The sequence below is a fragment of the Corythoichthys intestinalis genome, chromosome 17, assembly GCF_030265065.1.
Source record: "Corythoichthys intestinalis isolate RoL2023-P3 chromosome 17, ASM3026506v1, whole genome shotgun sequence".
NCBI classification, from domain to species: domain Eukaryota; kingdom Metazoa; phylum Chordata; class Actinopteri; order Syngnathiformes; family Syngnathidae; genus Corythoichthys; species Corythoichthys intestinalis.
In genome coordinates this window covers 33182896-33202082 of record NC_080411.1, presented here as the reverse complement: position 1 = coordinate 33202082, position 19187 = coordinate 33182896, and the positions used below count along the sequence as shown (strand labels likewise).

Here is a 19187-nt window from a genome sequence, read left to right as displayed (position 1 = left end):
GTCGTACATGCGGACCTCTTGGATGATCCTCTCGTTGGCTTAGTCCATTTTTGAGTGTAGCGCAAGAATGTTTGTAAATGGCTATCACAGTCCATTGAAGTTATGTTACCACGCGTTGACGTGACGCGTGGTCAGGATTTTGTGGAGGTGCATATCAGGCTACGGTGTAGGGTCATAAATCGGGTGTGCCTTGACGACACTTGCGCATCGACACACCCATTCCACCTATGGCCAATCAGAGCGAGGAATTGAAATTTATATATTAAACTCCGCCAAGGCCGCCCTATGTCACCGGTTCTGTTCATATCTTTGATGGACAGAATATCTAGGCGCAGCCAAGGCCTTGAGGGGGTCTGGTTTGGCGGCCTCAGTATTGCCTCTCTGCTTTTTGCAGATGAAGTAGTGTTGTTGGCTTCATCAAGCCGTGACCCTCAACTCTCACTGGAACGGTTCGTAGCTGAGTGTGAAGCGATCGGGATGAGAATCAGCTCCTTCAAATCTGAGACCATGGTCCTCAGTTGGGAAAAGGTGGAATGCCCTTTTCGGCTCAGGGATCAGGTCCTTCCCCAAGCGGAGGAGTTAAAGTATCTCGGGGTCTTGTTCACGAGTGACGGAAAAATAGAATGGGAGATCGACAGGCAGATTTGTGCAGCGTCTTCAGTGATGCGGACTCTGCATCGGTCCGTTGTGGTGAGGAGGGAGCTGAGCCGAAAGGCAAAGCTCTCTATTTATAGGTCAATCTAAGTTCCTACCCTCATCTATGCTCACGAGCTGTGGGTCGTGGCTGAACAAGATCCTGGATACAAGCGGCCGAAATTAGTTTCCTCTGTATGGTGCCCGGGCTTTCCCTTAGAGATAAGGTGAGAAGCTCGGTCATCCGGGAGGGGCTCGCAGTAGAGCCGCTGTTCCTCCGCATCGAGAGGAGCCAGATGAGGTGGCTCGGGCATTCGATTAGGATGTCTCTGCGCCGCCTCCCTGGTGAGGTGTTCCGGGCACGTCACACTGGGAAGAGGCAGAGGGGCCGACCGAGGACACTTCGGACTCGAGTGAGGCATTAACTTGACAGTTTAAATGGGACAAGTCGCATAGAAGTGGACCATTTCAAATCCGATCTGGGTCACTTTCGTATGTGGCTTAAATCAGATCTGGGCCACATTTTTCCAGAAGGTGGTGGCGGTGTGAACTGTCGTGTCTCCCAAATCGAAATTCATGCAGCAATTACGTCAGGAAAGAGCGAGAGCAGCACGCAAGATGGCAGCGATGTAGCAATTCATTAGTGTTAGCGCCTAGCTTGGACTCGACTTTTACTACGTAAGAGGCAGGCTTGACCCCAGTCATAAAAAAATAAAATGATGAAAACGATAAGCCTGATAACGCTCAGTGTCTTACTGTGCGCTAAAAAAGCAATATTTCAGTATTGTGTACATTACCGAGTCAGGGCAAACTGCCCGCACAGCGAGTAGTTATTTGTTTTGATGCTTCTGCGCATGCGGGTCAGTTTGCTTAGCGTGTGACGGACTGCGAATTAAGCCTGAGTTATACTCCCGTGTTGCGGTGACGGCGCAGCGACTATGGCGTCATTCGACTTTCGATAGTTCTGTGGTGAGGGAACGCGTTGCTCTGTAATTCACCGCCAAGCCACGAGAGGGGTGTGGCGTTATGTTTGTACGGTTTTGGCATGCTTGTTGACTTCTGCTAGTCGGAGAAAAAAATAAACAATGCAAGATGGAACTCTTGAAAGTAAATAATCTGCTCATAAACACTGAATAAATATTGAACATACAAATGTTGAGGGGCAGGCGACGCAGAAGACGGTTTCGCGGCGGTCTGGCCTACTTTTGATCCCGCACAGAGAGTTTTAGACTCGGGTGGAGAGAGCTAGCTGTGGCGGCGTCGAGCACTGCGTTCAAGGTCTGCAAAGCCCTTCAGCCCGATTTGTTTGCCGTGTCCTACAACCAGCCAGTGGGAAGCCATAGCAGATTTCTGGCGTCTGTGGAACTTCCCAAACTGCGTTGGGAGCCTTGATTTTAACGTTATCATAAAAAGCACTGAGGCACTCTCAATCAGTGATGATGTATCGTGTGTGAACTGTCTGTTATTGAAAATTAAAGATCAAAACAACTCTTTTGACACCAAATCGGTGCTTTATTCTTCATATACTTGAAGTGTGACACGTAAATAAGTCACAGACTCACAGTAAACAGTAAAAAGTGCACCAACCAAAAATACGACATAAAGTGATAAAAAGTTGGCAGGTTTTGGCCGACTGGGTCACCGCTTCGTGTGGCCACTCGATTCCGAACACACACGTCATGGTGGTTCTTCCATTTTTTTTTTTTTTTTTTCCCAATCGCTGACTTTGCCATTTGGCAATCACAATAATGTCTTGACGAGACTTGCTCTTCGATGATACTCCCGTCGGCTTGGTCCATTTTTGCGTGTAGAAAATAATGTTTGATTCTATTCTACAATGGCGGTGATTTCGCGCTAAACTGGAAACAACAGTCTGAGCGGACCAATCACAGTCCGTTTCTGCCACGTCATACGCGTTTACGCGACGCGAAGGTTAGAAAATTTGAGAGTCAGGCTACGGCACAGGGTCGTAACTCGGGTCTTCCTTGACGGCGCAGGTCTGATGCGGAAGTATAACTCGGCCTTTAGTGCGCATGCGTAATACTTTATCTGGCTCAATGGACAAAGGCAGTCTGAATGGGCACGCCCCCCCAGAAAAAAACAGATAAGAGAAAAATCGGAACTGTGCATTAAGACGTGCAGTATGAACCTAGCCTATGCCCCCCCCCCCCCCCCTCCCCAAAAAAAAAAGCTGGATGAAGTGGCTGGGGAGAGGGAAGTGTGGGCTTCCCTGCTGAAGCTGCTGCCACAGACATCTGACCTCGGATAAGCGGGAGAAAACTGATGGGCATTTAAATTGGAAGCAGTCAGCCACATACTGTATGAATAAGAATCTGACTGTTTTGAAGAGGAAAACAGAAAAAACGTCAACTAAAGTACCAACTTAAAGAAAGGATATTCAGAGCTTTTTTAAAATTAAATTGTCACCCAAACCTGGTAGAATGGCAGGAAAAGTCAGGAAAAATAAAGTAAACGAAACCACATCTGAAGATAATTAAAATGGATATTTAATACCGATTCCAATCTAAAGATATCAGGTTTCATGAATTGTTTTTTTTTTCTTCTCTTGACAATACCATGAGGGATAATCCCCATTGTGCCACTTGACAGTCAGTTATTGGAATTGTGTCACCCCAGACCTGCAGTTTAAATCCAAGCTGAGTGAGTCTGATAAGCAATGATTTTAGTCAACTTGAGAAAGAAGTCACGATGAGGAAGGTAGAACAAAGGAGGTAAATCTTGCAAAATAGAGATCCTTGTCTGCTTTTAAGATTCACAGAATAGTTTGAAGATGTAAAAGTAGGTCCTCTCGCCAATCATATTGGACCATGAGACATACATATTATTCAGTCTCTCAGGGACCTTCCATAAACAACTACACAAACAATGCCCTCTCTATCGGGGAGACAAAGAGCCACAGGCAGACAAGTGGCTAGCGGAAAAATCAATGATGTGATAGATGAGAACCACTTGTTGGCATAATCACCAAATGTGGAGTCCAGCCCAAAGGGAGAGCCGGAGCCTATCTAAAATGACATTTGGCATGAGAAGCAGGACACAACCTGAACTGGTCGCTAACCAATCGTGGGGAACAAAAAGAGGAAAAAAAACATTTGAACTGACACGCAAATATAACAAGATGTTCAAACTACTCAATTTTCACGACGCATAGGAGAGGAAACGAAATTATTTTCACAGTGATACGCTATCCAAATGGTGTTGAATGTGGTACTTATTTTTGTGTAGCTAATAAAGAAATCTGAAGATATTATAAATTATGAGTAATAATGTCACAGAGAGCAGTTTTCAAAGACTGCCTGCTCTCTGATATTTGATAGCGGTCATGGTCGACCTTGCCTGCGTTCGCTCTCCAAGTCAATGTCAGGAAAATGTCATGTCTAAAAATGAGCGCGCAAGGGAAAACAACATTGGAACAAGCCAGGGCGGAGAACACAAGAAGTGCAAGATATGTGAGACGGTCTGACTCGTTGATCTGTGAAAGTTAGGTGTCGAAAATTGCGTCTCAGGCTGGATTACATTGCATGGTTCAAGTGGCACAATTTTATATTTGATACGCTGATTGATGCATTGCAATAAATGAGAATATCGTAGAAAATGTTTCTTTTTTAAATTAATTTTTAATTGAATTCATTTGACGACAGTATAGAAAAGAGTTTATTAGCACAACCTGATATAAAGTGACATCAACGAGAATACACAATAAAGGTGGCAGTCTTATTTCCACTGTGGTGTTTGTTACATATTGTCCTATTAGAGCACACAACTTCATTAAGACCCACTGTTAATTCAACCTACAGCAATTATTGAAAACTAAATTGGATGTAAATATGCTAGATTAGTACTTTATATACAAACATCATCAAATGGGATGGTTGTACAAAAGCTACAAAGGTTTTAAATTATCCAATATATATACAGTCATAAGAAAAAATTAGGACATCCCGTTAAATACTCAGTTCTTTATAAAGAATTGTTCACATGTCAATGTCTGATCTGGTTTTCCTTTATATCTGGAAAAGAAAGTGATTTAATTGCAGGTAAACAACAAAAATTAATTGTTTTACTCATTAAACCAAGTATATCAACAAAAATACATATTCTAACTGCGGGAAAAAGTTAAATAAAATAAAAAGTCCAATAAATAGAAGAATACAAGAAAACAGAGCTCGTGTACAGATACAGAAATGTCACTTTGCTGAATGGTGAAACACAGCACAAGCATAGCATATTGGTAGTTCAAAACGTTACCATAAACTGACAATATTTACGGTAATAATATGATTTGACAACTCGCTAACTTACCATGATCTAGGAGAAAACAAAACAGATGTGACTTTTCTTTTAAAGGCTGCTGTATAACTTGCTCGTTTCATCATGATGAATTAATGTTTCTTCCATGGATTGATACGGTAAAATGAAAGTGAGAACGTAAGTCGGAAATCCGAGAGAGCTCATTGCTGTCGACACGACAGTAATAGGAACTATTGTTATTTGGGTTTGAGTTTCCCGAGGGACAGATATAGTTGACGGACACACACAGGAAGTCTGTGTTGTTACTTTTGTTATGGTCCGAGTTGCGGAGCTGTAATAAACGTTGCCTCAAATGAGTTCAAGAAACTAAATTCTGTGCTTTATGAAGAGTGAAAAAAGCAGAATTTAACACAGACGAAATCATTCGGCCGATCAGAGTGAAGTATTACCGAAACAAAATGGTGACGTCACGTACCGTAATGGTCGGCAACGGATCGCCGCATACGTTTCTTCAACACAATGTGGCCGTGGCAATAAAAAAAAAAAAAAAAATGGTTAATATATATATATATATATATATATATATATATATATATATATGGGCTGTCAAACTATTAAAATTTTTAATCGAGTTAATTACAGCTTAAAAATTAATTAATCGTCATTAATCGCAATTAATCACAATTCAAACCATCTATAAAATATGCCATATTTTTCTGTAAATTATTGTTGGAATGGAAAGATAAGACACAAGATGGATATATACATTCAACATACGGTACATAAGGACTGTATTTGTTTATTATAACAATAAATCAACAAGATGGCATTAACATTATTAACATTCTGTTAAAGCAATCCATGGATAGAAAGACTTGTAGTTCTTAAAAGAAAAATGTTAGTACAAGTTATAGACATTTTATACTAAAACCCCTCTTAATGTTTTCGTTTTAATAAAATTTGTAAAATTTTCAATCAAAAAATAAACTAGTAGCCCGCCATTGTTGATGTCAATAATTACTTACACAATGCTCATGGGTGCTGAAGCCTATAAAATCATATATATATATATACATATATATACATATTAATATATTGGGGCTGTCAAAATTATCGCGTATTTCTGTCTCAATCCATGTACCCGTTTATAATGCGCACCAGGATTTTACAAGTTGATTTTGGGGGAAAACAGTGCGCGTTATATTCGGGAAATTACGGTAATTTTGGGCCATTTAAGGTGATTTACCTCTTGATTTTCAGTTACTTCCTGTTTATTTTGGGGTATGTTATGGGTAACTTTAACGATTTATCACCATTTCGATATTTTGTCACACACCTAGTTTCTTGCATGTACACCCCGTTTCAAGTTACCCCACACCATCTCATTGGGATGAAGATCTGGGCTTTGACTCGCCATTCCAGGACTTTCCTCCTTTTCAGCCAGTCCTTGGTGGATTTACTGGTATGTTTTGGGTCATTGTCATTTTGCTGGCTCCAGTTTCCCTTCAGCTTTAATTTTTTCACAGATGATCTCACATGTTCCTCAAGCACTCTCTGATACACGATAGAATTCATGGCGGATTCTATGATGGTGAGCTGGCCAGGTCCTGCAGTAGCGAAGGATCCCCAAAATGCTTCATAGTTGGTATGAGGTTCTTTTCCTGGAATGCCGTATTGGGTTTAAGCCAAACATGTCCTATATTCTGGTGTCCAAATAATTCAATTTTGGATTCATCTGTCCAAAGAACATTATTCCAGAAGTCCTGGTCTTTGTCTACATTCACTCTGGCAAACTTCAGTCTGGCCTTCATGTTCTTCTTGGAGAGCAAATGTTTCCTCCTTGCACACCTCCCATGAAGGTTAAACTGAGGTCTCTTTCTGATTGTAGAGACATGCACTTTCACATCAACAGTAGTGAGAGCCTGCTGTAGGTCCCGTGATGACATTTTAGGGTTTTTGGAGACTTTTTTTTAGCATCTTGCGGACTGTTCTAGGGGTGAACTTGCTTAGACGACCAGACCTGGGCATGTTGGCAGTTGTTTTGAATGTCCTCCACTTGTAGACTATTTTCCGGACAGTGGAATGGCTGATTTTACATTCTTTTGAAATTTTTTTTAAATCCCTTACCAAACACATAAGCATCTCCAATCTTCTTTCTGAAGGCCTCAGACAGCTCTTTTGAGCTCACCGTGGTGTTTTTTCTCACTTCAACAGTCAGTCACTATTGAAAGTATTCTGCATTGAGGAATGGGGCAAACATTCTTCAGACCGATGTCAAAGACTGGTAGATGGCTACAAAAAGTGTCTCACTGAAGTTATTTCAGCCAAAGAGGGTAACACTAGTTATTACGTGGTAGGGTGTCCTAACTTTTTCCTCAGTTAGTTAGAATATGCATTTTTGTTGAGATATTTGGTTTAATGAGTTAAATAATTAATTCTTGTTGTTTACCTGCAATAAAATCACTTTCTATTCCAGAGATAAAGAAAAACAAGATCAGGCATACATACTGGACTGTCTCAGAAAATTAGAATACACAATATTCTAATTTTTTGAGACAGTCCTGTGTATATATACAGGACTGTCTCAGAAAATTAGAATACACAATATTCTAATTTTTTGAGACAGTCCTGTATATGTGAACATTTCTTATTAAAGAACTGAATATTTAATGGGGTGCCCTATTTTTTTTACATGACTATGAAAAAAAAAATCCAATGAATGTGTTAACATTTTTGACTCTTAGCCTCACACATCCTAACAGACATTGCCCATTCCCGATCAAATTATTTACCGTGTTTCAGCTCTAGATTCCCATAAAAGCATTGGCAGGAGATTGAACAACAGAAAATAGGATCAGAAGCATTTAGTGGTGTCCAAAACCTCCCGGCATGCATCAATGTAGGGAGTGAATAAGCACTCCTGGGTGAGTTTAGATTTCGTCCAACGACTTCCATTGCCTAAATGTCAACTTTCACGTAATGGCCTCTTAATGTGAGTGGAAATGGACATTAGCATTGATATAAGTGGCTTCTACCCTCTTAGCTTCCCGTAAAAAAAGTTCCTTGAAATTATCTGCAATATATAGTATTATATCTTTCTGTCAATCCATCCTTGCCATTGTGCACTCATGCTTAAAGATGAGTAGTAGCATTAAGTATTAACCCCTCGACTGCCGGACACTTGTAAACAATTCCATATCTCCAGGCAAGCCATTGAAACAAAAAGGAATGTATATGTTAATTGGAGCTGAGTTAGCCAGTCTCAACAAATGGTCTATCATTAATTTATGTTAAAGAATTTTAAAAGAGAAAAGAAAGGGACATTGTTTTGAAAGTCATTGTGCATAGTCCAGCATTGAATATGTTGAAAAAAATGTTTTTTTCGTCCCATACCATCATTTTCATGTCCGTTGCCCTCTTCAACCCTCTTTTATTAAATGAGGTAGTGACGTAAAACGGGTCATGCGACGAATGCACCACTTGCTACTTTATTACTACATTAATAATACTTTCTATTTTAGTTTTTACTTTATATTGACGTTTTCATTCAATGTCATGAATGCTGGTAATACCGTTGATTACTTTATTACTCCTAGCTAAAAGCAATTACAGTGGTACCTCTACTTACAAAATCAATTGGTTCTGGAAGTAGTTTCGTAAACTGAAAAGTCCATGAGTAGAGACACATTTTCCATATAAATTCCCTAATCAGTTCCAACGCCTCCAAAATTCACACATAAATCTTTTATAAAGCATAAAAATGCATCAAAACATGTAACAAATGTATGTTACTATTAGATTATTGCACAATAACCATAAAATGAGAGTTGGGCATAATGTAAAAAAAACAAAGAATAAAAGTTAATACTACTTATGAAACTGGTTCTGAAAGTAGTTTCGTAACCTGAAAATTCTGTACGTAGCAACACGTTTTTCACGTAAAAGCCCAAAATTCAGACATAAATCTTTTATAATGCATACAAATTAGGGCTGTCAAAATTATCACATTAACGAGTGGTAATTATTTTTTTAAATTAATCACGTTAAAATAATTGACGCATTTAATGCACATGCCCCGCTAAACAGATTAAAATGACAGCACAGTGTCATGTCCACTTGTTACTTGTGTTTTTTGGTGTTTTTTCTGCTGGTGCTTGGGTGCGACTAATTTTATGGGTTTCAGCACCATGAGCATTGTGTAATTATTGACATCAACAATGGCGAGCTACTAGTTTATTTTTTGATTGAAAATTTTACAAATTTTATTAAAACGAAAACATTAAGAAGGGTTTTAATACAAAATTTCTAGAACTTGTACTAAAATTTATCTTTTATGAACTACAAGTCTTTCTTTCCATGGATCGCTTTATTGTTATAATAAACAAATACAGTACTTACTGTATGTACAGTATGTTGAATGCATATATCCGTCTTGTGTCTTATCTTTCCATTTCAACAATAATTTACAGAAAAATATGGCATATTTTATAGATGGTTTGAATTGCGATTAATTACGATTAATGACTTTTTAGGTGTGATTAACTCAATTAAAATTTTTAATCTTTTGACAGCCCTAATAAAAATGCATCGAAACATGTAACAAATACAGTACATGTTAAAATTAGATTATTGCACAATAAACATAAAATGAGAGTTGGGCATCATGTAAAAAACAAGAATAGAGTAACAAATAAAATTTAATACACTCATGTAAAGCTGTCGAAACATGAGGGGCGAATGAAGATAACGCTGTGATACACACATACACATACAGTAGAGGTCCCTCTTACCCAATTGGATGCCAGGAATCCTAGGCAATAGCCATTGGCAGATCAGCTGTAAGTAAGTTACGTTTAGTTAATTGTGGGAGCTGTGAGTACCAGCCATACTGTATTTTTGCCTTTCTTATCTAAAATTTCTTTCCTAACAAGAGGTAATATCTTCCGTTGAGGCGTGTCTTAACCTGAAAATTCTGTATGTAGAGACGTTCAAAAGTAGAGGTACTGTAATTATATTGGTTTATCAATTCAAACTTCCATTATCTAAATATATGTATATTTCCATGCATTGGCAGCAGTGTTGTGTCAACGATGACGAGAACGAAAATATCTCGTCAATGAACAATTTTTTCATGACGATGACATCACGATAACGCGCTAAAAACTTGTCTTGGGAGACTAAAACATAACGAGACGGATGCCAGTTGTCGTATGACGACACAAGAACGAGAGGAAAATTTGCCATAGTTTCCGTCATATAAATTCACAATGTGTAATATTGTCTTATTGTACGTGTAATTAACATGAATTTAGCAGTGTTTGGTCGTGTCACTCATGTGACTTTCTGCGCCTCCCCCGACACCCCTGCCTCACCCACACGCTTACTCAACGGGCAGTGAGTAAGCCTGTGCCCATTCCAGACTCCGTTTGTGATACAAATGTGTCAGGTGCTGCTTGGTAAATTTTGCTCTATCTTGGCTAGATATGCAATGTTGCTTTAGCCTTTAAAGTGCGTACGACAGGATTAAAAAAAAGTCTTAAATAGCATTATAATGTGAATTACAATCATATTTTTAGACGATTCGACTATATACAACAATTTGGCAAAATGCAGATGATGAGAAATTAGTGTTTTAATCTGCCGTTTAGCCACACCTACCATTATAGGGCTCTAGCGTCCCCAATAGGTGTATGACGTCGGCAGGAGAATGGTTTAATCTGATTTAGTATGCAGCCCAATGAGGGGGAATTATTCAGAACGAGGAAAATGCGACGAAGAGAGCCGCAAAATGTCATTGTTTCAGTCTCTCTACTGCAATATTTTTTAAGTATATTTTTTTTATCGAACTATTTTTCCCAATTGCTAAATAAATGGTAGGGTCATGACAAATAACATTCTTGTGCTAAATGGAATATGAAATAATAAAAATGCATTTATTCAGTACGACATGGCAAAATTACTCCATAATGGTCAAAACTGTCGACTTCACCTTTACTGTTGCACCTCCCGAACGATATTTTATGCCACCATAGTTAGTCAGGCTTTTGTCATTTCCCTGCCCCCCAGCTTCGGAGAATGTAAACAAACCAAGAGTCGTGACAGCCAGCCGAAACGAGTGACGTCTCAAAGTCTTATTTCCGCTTTTCTAAACGAAAAATCACACAAAACTAGCCCGGATAATGTCACACTGCGGCGGGGTGGTTGATTGTCTTCACCGATCGGCAACCCGCCCGGTGGAGAGCAAGTTACAGCTCGTTACCCTGCTACTGTTTTCCTGCTGAGTGTGTATTATCATAATGAAAATGGTGATGTCCTTGTGGACTCCACAGTTATATGCTCGTCTGTCTTGTTCATTTGAAATTGTTGAAAACCTTTTATTTATATATTTATTTATGGACTAAAACTTTTGAAGTTTAACATTTTGAGAATTTTCGACTAAAACTTGATGAAATTTGTCTGGGTTTTTGTTGACTAAAACCAGACAAAGACGAAAACATTTTGAATTGACTAAAATATGACTACGACTAATAAGTATTTTCGTCCAAAAGAATAAGACTAAAACGAAAGCTGAAAACAGCTGCCAAAAACAACACTGATTGGCACGAGCGAAGGCGGTGGCATTCGCTAACCAGGAAGGTACTGCATGTCCACAAATGTTAGGGAAAATCTCCATTATTTGACTCGTTTAAAAAAAAAAAATTACAAAGAAATGATTCAAAGTACAAAAATGATTAGGGGAACTCTGATAAACCATTGTGAATGTTTCACTGTATCTTGTCAGAGGCGGGGGGGTGGGGGACCTGCCCCTTTGCCTCTACATACCCAAAGTGCCCTTTTGACTGGGCTTTTTTTTTTTTTGGTGCGTATGTGTGTACTGGCCGACTGTGCAGGCACGCCACCGAGTACTTTACTTGGATATCGAAAACACCTTAAAAAAAATAAAAATAAAAAAGCCGTTTGTGTGCCTCTAAACCCCTGCATTATCTGCCCCCACATGTTCTTCCTCTTTGACCTGGTTGTGTGGTGAAGAGTCCGAGGATATCTAGTGGCTGGAAACAAATGGTGTTACCCTTATAAACCATGTTTGAGCAAATAGTGAAAATTCTTACATCAGGTTTAATGTGGGGATTTAAAAAAAACAAAAACAAAAACGTAATTTCTGTTATAATTAATCACGCCCCCCCCCCCCCCCCCCGTGGTTACTTCGATCCGTGTGTCTCTACTCTCTATAGGCAACCATATTTGTCTGTTCTCTTTACCACATTATCTAGAAAGGTCCACATCTTTAAGTTCTCATTTTAATCTAAATGTAATATTTGCAATCCATCCCTTTATTTCATATTCTGTTATTCCGATGGTAGTACGAATCTTAATGTGATCATTTGGAAATTCTGTTTTTATGTATTTCGTGGTAAAATTACAATTTTTGTATTGTTCCCGCAAGTGTTCTGTCTTCTCTTTCTCTTCACAATTCTATTGCGAGAGAAAGAAATTAAAGCTTTCAAAATAAAAGCCACCTCGTAATCAGATTTTTTTAATCCAAGGTTTTTATTTCGTTATGTAGACATGCCGAGTAAGGAGATGAGGTTGAGCAAAAATGATGACTGTGACAGACCTTAATTGGGAGGGCCCCTAATATGATTACACTGTAAAGCTGGTTAAATTGTAAGTTATGTTGTTGTAAGATGTGTTAAATTGTTGTTCATGTACCCCTTTTGATCTATCAGCAGCTGCCCCTCCATTGGTCTCTCCAGAGCCGTTAAATTAGGTGCTCCCCGAGCTTCAAATCAACAGCACAACTAGCCTCATGCCCCATTCATTAAATTAAATTAAAATAAATAAATAAATAAATACTTGACTAGAAATCCCGTGATTTGCCCTCTACGTTTGGATCGTAGTCGACGAGTTTTCTCGTCACGCATATTGAATGAGTTCAAGGGGAGGCCACTATCTGAGGAACTATGGAAATTCCTTTGCAAGGTTATAAAGTCTGCATACGCATTAGGAGACATGAGATGTATGTTTTGATATATGAATGCAAACAAGTGTAAAGCATTGCATTTCATAGAAGAGATGGCAGCATGCTTGGCAACTGTTTTAACCGCTTGGCTTTTGTTCAAATAAAAGACAGAAAAACAACAAACAGGTCATCGCCTCAGGAAACAGCGTTCCAAGTGCATCAAAACAAACTGTCTTTTTCTTCCTTTTTTACACCCACCATTCCAACAACTGCAAAACCAATAGAGAAAATGCCATTTATGAAAAGGCTTTCAACTCCTGAAGCTGTTTGTGAACTTTGAAATGATTGTGAGCGCAAGAGAGAGTCATTACTAGCAATAATTGCTCCCTTTCAGAGCTGTGAAACTGTCAGACCAAACTCATGTCACTTTGTGGCCATGGGTTTTCTCCTGTTGGACTGCATGCGAGCAGATGTTTTAAAAATAAAAGGTAGCACTCAGAGCAGACTGGTTTTTGTGTGATTGCACTATAATTGCTTCTGTTAAAAAATACATCAATTCCAAGATAATGACTCAATCATTAAATAACATGTTATCTTTATGTGCCATTTTTAAACATACAATACAGTTACACTTCTGGTAAAATAACGTGCCACAAAGGAACTGATTACCAGTGATGAAAGAAGGAAGCTATATTTTTGGTCTTTGAAATAATTGGCATGTTTGGAAATTGGCCAAACAAAACAGTCATGTGCCACACAAAGTGAGATCAAAAGCAGAAGCTGGACAAACATTTCAGTTAGTGTTTCGGATTTAAAGAAATAAAATAAAGTGGTTTAAGTGAAGGATGGCGACGAATGAATGAGCGGACACTGACACTGTGGATTGGGATACTCACCCTGCATGCACAGGCCATCTGTGCAGTTCTTGGATAGTAGCACCATGCCCTCACAGTCCTTGCCTCCATATTTGGGTGCTGGTGCGCCGCATTCCCTCCTTCTCCAATGGGTGCACTCTGTCCCACAAGTGGACCACTTACTCCACTCTGTCCATAGGCCATCCACTACCACACAACAAACAGCACACACGTGGGTGATGATGGGAATGAAGTGAATTATGCCCACATGGAAATACAGTGTATCACAAACAGTGGCGCCACCAGGGGGTGGCCAGGGGTGGCCACGGCCACCCCTATAAATTTGTTGGCCACCCCAGTGGCCACCCCGCTTGCCAGTATATCATTAGATTGTTGTAGCATCAGTTATGCATTTCATCCCAAATGCACAGCCAGGACTATTGTTGGATTTAACTCGGGTGTCAGAAGGGGGGCTCTATTTCCAATTGTCACGTTGTGTGTGTGTGTCTGATTATGCTGGAGAAATGCATTAATGCTTGTTCAACACTGGCTCTCAACTCCCTGCTTTGGTTGTGGGCGTTCTCTTCCATTCACGCTATTTCACTATAGTATGTGTTGTTCCGCTGACAGCCACCAGTCTGTGCTATTGGACGGTGTTTGCTTGTATTTCCCATTATTTTGACTACGGAGTTCATTATGAATGGTAGATGAATTTTCTTGTGACAAGCGAACTACATAAATCGTAAATCGTAAAACGTAAATTATATATGTAAATATGTTTGATGATGTTATATGATCTATTTAACATGGTTATCATCATGTATTTATACTATACATCCATGTTTACATATCATATATTTAACATGAGAAATAACTGGTAATGGTTACTGGTGACAATAGTAATAAGTAATCCTAAAATCAATGTGTTGTAGTTTTAAAATCATACTAAGTTATTAATATATTGTAGTTTATATCAGTTATTTAGTAAGAATAAGTGAAGTTATGCTTATTTGTTCCATTTAATTTATTTTGTACCTTATATACAGATACATTTTGTTTATTGTACTCAAGTTTTACTTTGGGTTGTTACCTGCTGTGTGCTGCTGTGCCCAATAAAGTACGAAAAGTGTGCATAGCGAGTAATCCATTTTGTGCTGAGTGACGAACCCTATTCAGACGGCTGTGAAAAACGGAATAAACTGAACAACTATGGACTATGGATTATGGACTATGCACATTAAATCATTAGTAACATCAAATATTACACAACACACCAAAGTATATCAGTAACCGTGTCCTTAAATCTTTCTGATAGTTTTCCCCTGACCTTTTTACTGCAATAATATAATGAAAACCTGAAATGATGGCTTTTAGTTTTGGTGTGCCACCCCAAGATTTTAAATGGCCCCATCTGGCCACCCTATGAAAAATTTCTGGAGGCGCCACTGATCACAAACGTGAGTACACCCCTTACATTTCTATATATATATATATATATATATATATATATATATATATATATATATATATATATATATATATATATATATATATATATATATATATATATATATATATATATATATATATATATATATATATAAGTATTATTTAAGTATATAAGTAGTAGTGTACAGTGTATCACAAAAGTGAGTACACCCCTCACATTTCTGCAGATATTTAAGTATATCTTTTCATGGGACAACACTGACAAAATGAAAAGTAGTCTGTGTGCAACTTATATAAGTTATCTATTTTCCCCTCAAAATAACTAAAAATATAGCCATTAATGTCTAAACTCCTGGCAACAAAAGTGAGTACACCCCTTAGAAACAACATACATCCCTAAATGTCCAAATTGAGTACTGCTTGTCATTTTCCCTCCAAAATGTCATGTGACTCATTACAGGAGTGCTGTCAGCGTTGCTGCAGAGATTGAAGAAGGTGGGGGGTCAGCCTGTTTGTGCTCAGACCATACGCCGTACTCTAAATCAAATTGGTGTGCATTAGGGCTGTAGCTATCAATCTTTTTAATAGTCGATTAATCGATGAACCATTAGTTCGAATAATCGAGGAACATGAAAAAAATAAATTACCTGAGCTGAGCCTCAAACGGTATAAAAAGATAAATAAAGGAGGATCTATGTACAACAAAAGAACAATTGGCTAACTTCGATAGCAAAAGTCCAATAGTTCAAATGCTATAAAATGCAAACTTTTTAACAATGATCTTAACAAATGGTTCAGACACATATTCCCAGGCTAAATATATCTATAAACTAAATTACAAATGCAATACAAATGCAAATAAACATTAGCTCAAACAAAAACGTAGCTTATGTTAGTCTTCACAGGGAGCACCTGGATTCAGCCATGGGAAATGAGGCAGACTAGAAGGCAGTGTATCTACTCAAATCAATAAAACTAAATGCAAACACTTTCAAAATAAACCATTACAACGCCACTTTAAAGTCACATGACATTTTGGAGGGAAAATGACAAGCAGTATTCAATTTGGACATTTCAGGATGTAGGTAGTTCCCATGCGGTGTACTCACTTTTGTTGCAAGGGGTTTAGATATTAATGGCTATATTTTGAGTTATTTTGAGAAGAATATAATGAACTCTATTATACAAGCTGCACACAGACTACTTTTCATTTTGTCAAAGTGCCATTTTGTCAGTGTTGTCCCATGAAAAGATATACTTATATATCTGCAGAAATGTGAGGGGTGTACTCACTTTTGTGATACACTGTACAGTAAATCTAGGACTAATCCCATTTTAATGGGAATTTATGTGAATAAAGAAAAATTTGGAATTTCTCTATTTGAGAACATAAGTAAAGTTATACCAAGTAAAGTTATTTTCTTAAATCAATTCACCTCAAATTATATATATTTGGCCTTATACTCCATGAATCTATTACAATTGGCCTCATTTTAAAGAAATTAATCATATATACAGCATATATACATATATACTTACAGCATATATCAAAAAAACGTGAGCTTATGACAACTGTTGTTGTGTCTACAGTGCATCAAATGTACCTTATTTTTCTGACTATAAGTCGCACTTGAGTATATGTCGCATTTTTGGGGAAATTTATTTGATAAAATCCAACACCAAGAACACACATGTCATCTCGAAAGGCAATTTAAAATAAAAATAGAATAGAGAACAACAAACTGAATAAGTACGAAGTACAAACAACAAACATGCCCGGTATGCTCAAATAACATAGCTATTAACAGTTATTCAAATAACTATAGCATAAAGAACATGTTAACAAGTTTACTAAACCATCAGTGTCACTGAAAATGACATGAAATGATATAATAATGTGGCAATTATTTCACATATAAGTAACTCTAGAGTATAACTTGCACCCTCGGCCAAACTATGAAAAAAACTGCAACTTATAGTCCGAAAAATACAGTATGCATGGGAGACCTATGAAAGATGGTTCCGTCTTGGACATTGACTCAAATATGTATACTAATTCAATTAGACCTCGACTATCCATTTTGTATGGTTGCAGCTTGCCTGAAAAGAAAATGATGCATGTTTTTCTCAAAAATATTTACGTATGCAATATGTTGGAAACTGAAAATCGTATTATGATATACATATTGTGTAACGTCGTATCACAATATTATGATATACAGTGTAGCAGGAATACCGTGCAGCTTTTGTGTCGTAGCGGTATGAAGATGAATGAATGTATGAATATAAAAAAGTTTTTTTTTTTTTTTTTTTTTTTTAATCCTGTAAATGTCATACTAAAACATTATACTGCAGTGGGGTTGGAGTAATTTTGAACACAAGTGTATTCTTGACTACTATGATTGTAGTCCAGACTCTCTGTGCTTTTCTTCACATTGAAATATACCCTGAATTTGTCCAGAAATCGACAATCGACAATATTCAACCCCTTGGCAACCTAACTACATCCACTGTATATCACATGTCGTCATTTCATATAAGCCTTACCTGGACAGAGGGGATTGCACGGCAACTTCTGGATGCCTTGTCCGTCGCAGATGGCGCCGCCATTGAGGGGTGTTGGGTTGGTGCAGCTGCGTGTGCGTTTCTGGTAGCCTCTGCCACAGCGGCTGTTGCACACCGACCACTCCGTCCACGTAGACCAGCCGCCATTTACTGGGGTTTAGGAAAAGACACACAATTAAAATAGTGGTAGCTAGTGGTAGGAGTGTATATGACCGACTTCATGGCAATGTCATTTCTAGTCTTTGGACAATAACAATATTTTAAACTATTACAAAGTCTGCCAAACTTCGATTCAAGTGAAATCAAAGGTCTTCAATCAACTCATTACAATTTTACAGTATGTACACATCTAAAACAATCAGTTACATTTCATGTAAAGCAATAAAAGACAACAATTGACAATTTTGTTGCTAAAACATTTCAGACACTTTTTTAACAATATGACAAATGTTAAAGATGAAGATGTTGATTGACGTTTTGCGTTTTTATTGATTCAATTGTTCTTAACCAATCGGTATATTGATCTAGATCGATGTACCATTAGGCCCCTAGTGGTACCCGAAGTTGTCACAGGTTACTTGAAAAAGTAATTCAATTGCTGATTACTGATTACGCCTCAAAAAAGTAATCTAGTTACTTTACTGATTACATTTTTCATCAAAGTTACTAAGTTACTTTAAAACTAATTAATCATTTACATTTTACAATTTTTTCTCACTTTGCCGCCTCAATATAAGAATGACTACAGAAAATTGTAATCGCATGTAATTGACTTTCCTATAATTTAATTTAAAGGGGAAGATCAGAATTTTTCACATAAGGCTTCAGTTCGAGTTAGCGGAGGTTTAATTAGTCGATGAAATTTTAAGCACTAATAACTTGCGCTAGCTTAGCCACTCCGCAGCCCTGAAACTAACAAATAACTGACAAACTGCATGGAATTTGTTGAAATTAAACCCTAAAAAACACCCCGACTAATTAAACCCTGCTAAATCGTAGATTAAGGCTAATGTCAAAAATTCTGAATTTTCGGTTAGCGTTTAGGGGTTAGGGACCTTGTTACCAGCATATCAGTGCCAATGCAAATTGACTACACAATAATCAACAACAGAAAAATGAATTGCACAGTGCTATAAACACAAAAGCGGGGGCGGGCGCGGACTGCACATTACTGCAAAGCGCATAACCCGGAAGTACGCCGTACACACACGCGGTCAATTTGGCCACAAAACGCCACATCTGGCCACAAAAAAAGCACTTTTTACTCAGTCGGACTTAAAACACATCCCAAAGATACTAAACGAACACGTCACATTACAGCATAAATGTGCAACACGAATATGATATAAACAATGCTTGCCAACCTGGAGCGATGACTACCCGTCGTTGCAACGGTAAAGCTACGAAACGGCCGCGCATGTAGGGGGTCCAACCTATCACCGGAACCTTCCAGA

General features: G+C 38.2%; 1 protein-coding gene across 9 annotated transcripts in view; it reads right to left on the bottom strand.

Annotated features, from left to right (window-relative positions):
* The window catches only part of unc5cb (unc-5 netrin receptor Cb), a 266077-nt gene that overhangs the window by 41325 nt on the left and 205565 nt on the right, over window positions 1–19187 (bottom strand). For 8 of the 9 annotated variants that reach the window (XM_057818161.1, XM_057818152.1, XM_057818153.1 and 5 more), the window contains 2 exons: window positions 17716–17883; window positions 13762–13926 (listed from right to left, as the gene is read on the bottom strand). In XM_057818161.1, coding sequence (XP_057674144.1) covers window positions 13762–13926; window positions 17716–17883 — 333 coding nt within the window. The remainder of the gene's footprint in view (window positions 1–13761; window positions 13927–17715; window positions 17884–19187) is intronic. The other variant, XM_057818160.1, reaches the window with a different exon arrangement.